Below are 8,262 nucleotides of genomic sequence, written 5' to 3' on the forward strand. Positions count from 1 at the left end.
ACACAACACAAATCAATACACAACACAGATACATACACAACACAGATAAATACAAAACACAGATCAATACACAACGCAAATAAATACACAACACAGATAAATACACAACACAGATAAATACACAACACAGATAAATACCCTTTATCCAGTCTTGAGAAACTCACCCCCTCTCAGATTTAGAATATTGCAGGCGGGGTCACAATTGGACTCATTCTATATCAAGATTATACCATATTATTAGTGCCGATTATATCTCCTTAATTGAAATCACTCGCTATCTCTCTGATCAACTATATCATTGCTGGATTCAAATTTACAAAATTACAAATTTACAGAGTTTACAATTACAAATTGATGATTATATTAAATAACAGTACAAGTATAAAGCAATTAGGTGGAAAATAGCTCTTGGCTGTTTTGATTATTTTTTCCACCTAATTTTAGAAATAATAACAAAACATTTCAATTAAATAGATTTAAGAAGAACGATTAGAGATCAGATTAGAGATATTATTAGTGCCGATTATATCTCCTAAATTGAAATCACTCGCTATCTCTCTGATCAACTATATCATTGCTGGATTCAAATTATAATATATTTTTTTATTTTGAGACCGATTGGTCTCATTAATTCTTCTTGGGTAAAGAAAAATGTTGTTTTTATTTTGAAAAATATTTTACTAACATTACTGAATTAATATTTGATCATGGTTATTTATTTGTGTTAAAGGGAGTGTTCGCGAAAAATGAAAGGGGGTATAGGCTTAATGCGATAAAAAAGTGCCTTTGATCGCTGCCAATCTTACTTCTATCTGTTACACCTATAAAACGACTAATACCAAAAAACGTAGTGTCCATACAAATTCAGAAAGATGCAGCATTCAACTCAGATCGCAAACAAATCAATTTAATTCCAAACAAATCATTTAGATAAGCAGTTTTCTAGAAGAGTTGTTGGATGGTTGGAAGGTTGGATGGTTGAATGGTTGGATGGTTGGATGGTTGGATGGTTGGATGGTTGGATGGTTGGATGGTTGGATGGTTGGATGGTTGGATGGTTGGATGGTTGGATGGTTGGATGATTAAATGGCTGGATGGTTGGATGGTTGGATGGCTGGATGGTTGGTTGGTTGGATGGTTGGATGATTAAATGGCTGGATGGTTGGATGGTTGGATTGTTGGATGGTTGGATGGTTGGATGATTAAATGGCTGGATGGTAGGATGGTTGGATGGTTGGATGGTTGGATTGTTGGATGGTTGGATGGTTGGATGATTAAATGGCTGGATGGTTGGATGGTTGGATGGTTGGATGACTGGATGGTTGGATGGTTGGATGGTTGGTTGGTTGAATGGTTGAATGGTTGGATAGTTGGATGGTTGGATAACTAAATTGTTTACTCTAGTAAGGATGTTACGAATGAACTGTGTTCTATAAGACAGTGTTTGTAGCAAAACCATAATGGTTTTATCAGTAGGAAAGTATAAAGAAATGAAGGATGAAGGAAGAATGTTTCCAACTTGAAATTGTAAAAATATTTTACTGCATTGCAACACCTGGAAGAGAATCTCCACAGAAATTGCTTGTATTCAAAATTTGACAATTTATACTTTTCTCTTGAATTATGCCTAGAAATAAATTCCATTTCTTTTATACAAATATAATCCAGATTCGTTGGCAGATTTAGAAACAAATAAGTACAAGGGTTAATTGTTTCTGTTTGCCTGATACAAAGTAAGTAAATTATGAAAACGTATCGAAAGTTGTCATTATTCTGTTTCATAAAATTAAAAACATTCATTTAAAGGGAAAGTAAATACAAATTGGATTACCAATGTTTTACACAACAATTGTTTTTACAGGGTTCATGTTATAAGCAAAAAAATATTAAAATGAAGAAAATGCAAAAAATGTTCGAACATAAGAAAATCAGCAAAACATTTACATTTTTGTAAAATATGTTTTTTTCTTAAATTAAATGAAAAATGCTATTTTGTTGCAAAATTTTATAAAAATCTATTGTCAAAATAAAGAGTTGTAACAAAAAAGTCCGTAAAAAGTGTTTTTGGATATCAGCACAATTCATAAGAAATTGATAATTACATTTTACCATATTTGTAAGATTTGGAGCAGATTTGTACTCATATTTTTCGCGGATTATTTGTGACATCTCTTTTTTTAACAATATAAGTTTATGAAACTTCAGAATCTATAAATAAAGGAATTGAGTCTTTGCCACAAAATCAAATTTTCTAATCCCTATATCTATGCAACCTGATGGCGTAAACCTTTGATATTTCAAACTTAGATTATATGATCTAACAGAATTTATAGTTTGAAATATATGTATAAGGTCTACAACATTTGGTAGCAAAGATAAAGGGATTAAAACATACGAATTTGTGGCAAAGACTCAATTCCTTTAGCTTGTATGTCTGTTTGTTTGTATCCAAAAAACGTCAAAACGGCTGAACCGATCGGGCCCAAGTTTTGTGTGGGACCTCATGTGACCCCAGGGAAGGTTTATGAATGATCAAATTTTAAAATTTGCATTCAAAAGTTTTGTTATTTTTGTAAAATTTTGAAAATGCGCGAAAAATAATATGAAATCCGAAAACTTTTTTTGTTTTTGTTTTATACTGTACAAAGAGAAGATGCTCACAGATAAAGCAACAATTAAAAGTTGAAATAGAAGATGGGCGCGAAGCGTCCTAAAAGCGTAGAAAAATAGATTTAGGATGTTCTAATCGATCACAGAACAAACAATTGATATTTCTGTAAACAAAAATAGTTTCGCGGATTTTTTTTCCTATGTACCAAAAAATTAATTTTTCATTTGATTCACTTTCCACCTGTTTATATATATATATTTGATCCACCACTTTCCACCTGTTTATATATATATATTTGATCCACATTTCTATATTTGTTTGATTTACTTTCCTTTAGTGTCCAACTCTCATCAAAATCATCGGCCCAACTATTTTTGTGATAAACCATTTCGATTTTTATTTTCATTTTTGAAATCAACAACAGAAAGCAAAACTTGTGAATATAAAATGGATATATTAGTATTTGGTTTGTTTGTGTGTTCGTGTGCCTGTCTGTCCAATCAACGTCTACACGGCTGAACCGAACAGGCTCTTTTTTGTGCAACATGACCTAAGGGAAGGTTTGTTAACCTAGGGCTGAAGTTTTGCCCGGGAAATGTGTCGACATGAACAGAAATTCTACGAGAATTTAAGAGCTATTTAAAATGGCGATTTTGAAGAAAACAGTAGTAAAAAGAAGGTAGCGCCGTAAAAGCCAAATAACTGTAGAATGTAGATCGATGTTTAAAAAGTTTGAATTGAACACATTTAATATAAATATATATTAATGCACATATACAGTAAACGAACATGCAATTTCAACATGCAATAACAAAATATATTTCCAACTACAATTTGTTCCGCTATTTTTGTTCTAAATAGTTAAATCAAAATAAAAGGTGGAATAAATTTGGGTTTTATCGCACATTTCCGATGCAAAGAGGATTGATATATTACAACTGCTTGATCCACTCTTGTTGCTTAATCTCCAGATTAAATACTGCTTGTTCTCCTTTTGTTATTAATCTCCAGAGCAGGAACTTTAGAATGGATAACCTTTAATCCCGACTATTAATCCGAATATCCATTGTGGAAACTTTTCATTTTAGTGCATGCTTAATCCACTCTTTTTCTCTCTCTTTGGATATTCGTACATTGTTTTCTCCAATGAGATTGCAGGAATATAGTTTGTAAATTGTATTGACCAATGACAGTCTTAAAAATAAATTCTATCCCATGAGAGAAATCCGCAATTTCTAACAAATAAAGAATATGTTGTCGGCCATTTTGTAAATTACTCCAAAAAAATGAGTGAGAAATTAAGTCAAAAAAATGAACAAATCGGGCGTTCCATACAATCAAATTTGTTGATCAAAATATTTAATCTCGAGATTATGTTAGTCTCGAGATTAAAAAAAGAAAGGATTAAGCATCAATCTCGATATCCACCATTCTAAAGTTCCCAGCTCAGATCAATAAACATTCTAAATTTTTCAGCTCAGGATGCTTCACAACCCTCTTTTTAAAACTGCAAATAAACGGAGACGACATTCAGAAAAAAAACTCTAGGTTCAGGTTTGGTGCTACACTTTTAAGTATGGATAACTATAGACAAAAATAATAATAACAAAACAAACATAAAGAGACAATAATCAAAATTTCAAGTGACCTCTGTTTATAGAGTAACATATCCGATTCACATAGGTACCCTTAAAAGCTTTGTCATATAAAGTATATATATTGAGATCTCCAGCCTTTATAGGGTTAAAGGAATTGAGTTTTTACAAAAATCCAATGTTCATATCGTATATCTGTGCAACCTGATGTCATAGACCTTGAATATTTCAAACTTTGGATTCTGTTAGATCAAATAATCTAAGTTTGACATATCAAAGGTGTTCACCGCCAGATTGCAAAGATATAGGGATTAGAAAATTTAATATTATCGCAAAGACTCAATTCCTTGGTTTAGAAATACTGCGAGGTAATTAAAGCAATAGTTTAACTTTTTAACATTTTAACATGTTTAATAATACCTTGTTTAATAATACCTTGTTTAATAAAATATGCTTCGCTGTCTTTTTATCTTTTCACTTCGATATTTACTTTGTCAAGATCCGGAAGACAACGTCTAACTAGCTCAGACTAGTCTAGAATTAGAAAATATTGAAGAAAATAGATTGAGTTGACCCAAGCTATATTAGTATCTTATTACAGCAATAACCTTAATAAACAATAGAAAATGTTCTGAACATATTTAAAGGAGATATCTATATATATTCAGGGTGAGTCAAAATAAAGTGTGATCAGAATTGCCTGGTGCAAAATTGTATATTTTTTGTGCAACTCTCCTGTACGTATGGTGTTTTTCAATATTTACTTAAAACTCGTAATTTTTTTGGTACTTCAAAGGCCTCAAAAAATACGCAAACCTTTTTTTCTCTCAAAATGAAAAGTTCAGAATAACAAAAATGTGTAATTAAATTGTTTCTATCGAAATCTAAAATTTGTATAGATTGAATCAAAGAATCACAGAAAGTTCGAGAAATTGTAATTCGAAAATTTGCAATTTTCAGTTCTGGTAAAATTTTTAATTCCAAACTCTAGCATTTTTCTTAATCAAATGAATTATTTAAAATTAGGACCTTTATCAATTAAAGCTTTGTTCTTCTAAAGAAAACCCAAGAATTTTGCGAAACTTTTGGTGGGATATAAGGATTTAAATCTCCTGAATCACCCCTCTTTCACAATTCAAATATACTTCTATGACTTCAAAGTCAATAATTGGTTAATATATACATATATTTAAAACTCTGCTGAATGTATCTAAAACTGTAATATAATGTGGATTTAACTTGCGTGTGTAACATATCTGTAATTAATTATCATGAGTCATTTGTCATTTTATTCCTTCATTAGGAAATATTTATCTTTGCGTAACCCGTTGTGGAATTTGTGACAGCAGCATCATGCAGTTGCATAGCCCTTGGGTTTTGGAGCAGGATCTGATGCATATCCCTTGGGCTTTGGTACGGCATCTGCTTGACCAGCAAGTGCAAGTAGTCTCTCTGCTTGTTCTGGAGTAAGTTCTTCAATATGAACAATTTCTTCAACTTTGGTAACTGGGGTCATTGATTTGACAAGCATTTGGCTAAGGACCTCTTCTTTCTTTAGCACTTCTTCTGCTTTCTTCAGCTGTTCCTTGGAGATAACTTCTTCTATGCTTTGGATTTCTTCCATTGTGGCAATTTCTCTTATACTTTGAATTTCTTCCAAACGCAGGACTTCAGTTTGTCTGAGGACCTCTTCAATTTTTGTAACCTCCATTTTTTTAGCTGCAAGTTCTTTTTTGAGAGTTTCTATTTCACTTTCAAGAGCATCAAGATCAACAGGCTCTGGTGCAGGAGTAGGAGCTGCTGGAACAGGAGCAGCAGGAGCAGCAGGAGCAGCAGGTGCAGCAGGTGCAGCAGGTGCAGCATTGCCATAGCCTCGGGCAGGGGCTTCTGGTTCTGGGATATCTGCATAATCAGATGCTGCACCTTTCCCTTCGCTTTCTCTCCATTTTTTAACAACTTCATCTGTCAGAGGAATCTTTTTGATAACTTCCTTCATGCTTAGTATTTCCTGAACACTTTTAAGTGGTGTTGCAATCACTTCTTGTACAGTTTTTAGTGGTTCCTGACTAATAACCTCTTCTTGTGAGAAAACAGGTTCCTGACTAATAACCTCCTCCATTGAGAGAACAGGCTCTTTCCTTATAACTTCTTGCATGTTTACTACTTCTTGGGCGGAACTAAGTTCAGTCATTGAGTTAATTAAGGGTTTAGCAGGAGCTGGTTTTGAATAGGCTGCTGGAGCTGGAGGTGTTTCTTCTACTTCATCTGATCTAAATTGAGGTTGGTTTGCACCAGGGTTGTTTACAGAATCATCTCCGTTAATACTAACAACCCTTTCTCCGTTAAAAAGTAATGTCCCATCTTCTAATCTTGTCATTCCTGGTATTTGTGCAAACTCATCAAACCCTTCTCCATTCTCTGCTGCTATTTCATTTTCAACCTCCTACTTAGAACATTTAATCAATTGGTTTTATCAAATTTAAATAAAGCTAATCAATCAATCACATAATTAAGGGGTGTGTGATTTTAAGAATTACAGCCCCCCCTCCCCTAGGGGGGATTATTTTTAAAGAAAATATACACCCCTAACAGTATTATTCATAAATCAAGTGAAAAATCAATAATAAATCAATCAATGAATCAATTTTGCATGCAAAGAAGAAGATAGAGAATAAGTTCCTGATAAAGGTCTTCTTGTGCAAGTATTATGAAGGGCAGGCAGGAGAGCAAGACAGATATTTGGTAGATCATGAGGAGGGGAACTGACATTTTGTTTCCAGGATATCTTTATATATCCTTCTCCAGGACAATACATGTAACTGGAAACTTGTATAAGAGCACAATGCAAACAATGAATAATGGATCTGTTTGTTCAATCATTTCAAAAAATGAAATAGTATTATTAATGTTTAAATAACTATTTTATTTTTAAAAGTAAGAAAATCATATATATTGTATGTCTTGTATTTTACAAGACATGCAATTAAATACAAGGAAAAGCTAGGACAGCCAGGAAACAAGAAGATTGGAAAAATGAGTATCTGCATTCTGCATTAAATACATGTATCAATTAATTTGTTTCATAAAAAAATCATAAATAAATAAATTAATAAAGTTAAAACAAGGAAAAGATAAATTTACACATTTGCAGATTTTTTTGGCTTGTTGAGAACTTGATTGCCCCCTGAAATTGTAAAAACAATTCACATGGGCAACTTTTATTTGCAGACCTTAAACCCAAGTAGTCATTCCTTCATTGGCTTTTAATAAAACTAAGCATTAAGTTTTCATAAAAAATAAAAATGGGATTCAAACAGTTTCAATATTTTTATTTTTAAAGTTTCTGATTTCATGTATTAATAAATGTAACAATACCAGAATGTCAATAATGATTAAAATTTTTATTTAAAGGTTTCCTCTTTTTCTGTTTGAATAAATTTTCTGGGTGTATAAAGAATATACATTAATACAATAAAAATGATATATGTTTGGTTGTATAGTGTGCACTGTATACTCTATAGTGTATATATATTTCCTTCTCATGATTTATACAGTTTTCACTCTATAATAATGTTCAATTGATACCTATATACAGCTTTTTACCACAAACAAAATATTGAGTTTAGGGAAAAAGGAAATAAGGTACTAGAACCTGCATGTTGAGTTAATTTCTATCTGCGACACTCCTTCTCCATGTTGTATTTGGTCTGCCTTTGCTTCTCTTCCCTGGTGGTGGGTTCCATCGAATACATTTCTTGGGGTTTCTCTGGTTATCTGAGCACATGGCCAAGCCAGTGTTAATTCACAACGGTACCTTTGTAAACTTAATCTGATCAATAATGTGGAAGAAAATGTCGTTTTTCCATCGTTTAATTCTGATCATTTCTCCACTGTTTCTAAAGCAATAAATGCACGTTACTTTTGAAAATAAACAAAAAATGGAAAAGCTAATACTTGAATCGGACAAAACAACCTATCAATGAAGAGTCACTTGGAAAAACTTCTACAGTCCCTTTAATCATTGTAGGTCAATTTTAAATTAAGTCTCCTTTCTGC

At 32.4% G+C, this 8,262-nt stretch overlaps 1 protein-coding gene across 1 annotated transcript; it reads right to left on the bottom strand.

Annotated features, from left to right (window-relative positions):
* Positions 1-5,374: 5,374 nt before the first annotated feature.
* LOC111704861 (biotin carboxyl carrier protein of acetyl-CoA carboxylase 1, chloroplastic) lies at positions 5,375-7,002 on the bottom strand. The gene is made up of 2 exons (XM_023477225.1): positions 6,886-7,002; positions 5,375-6,649 (listed from the first exon to the last, which is right to left on the bottom strand). The coding sequence occupies exons 1-2, from the start codon at positions 6,973-6,975 to the stop codon at positions 5,558-5,560; spliced, it is 1,182 nt and encodes a 393-aa protein (XP_023332993.1). The 5' UTR covers positions 6,976-7,002; the 3' UTR covers positions 5,375-5,557.
* Between the last annotated feature and the right edge of the window lie 1,260 nt (positions 7,003-8,262).

Source organism: Eurytemora carolleeae, unplaced genomic scaffold, assembly GCF_000591075.1.
Source record: "Eurytemora carolleeae unplaced genomic scaffold, Eaff_2.0 scaffold634, whole genome shotgun sequence".
Lineage (NCBI taxonomy): Eukaryota > Metazoa > Arthropoda > Copepoda > Calanoida > Temoridae > Eurytemora > Eurytemora carolleeae.

Excerpts from the sequence above, each read along its gene's own strand:
- LOC111704861 (XM_023477225.1), bottom strand. The coding sequence starts at position 6,975 with ATGTCAGTTCCCCTCCTCATGATCTACCAAATATCTGTCTTGCTCTCC. Across the intron at positions 6,650-6,885 it reads CACAAGAAGACCTTTATCAG|GAGGTTGAAAATGAAATAGC; the intron begins GAACTTATTCTC and ends TGTTCTAAGTAG.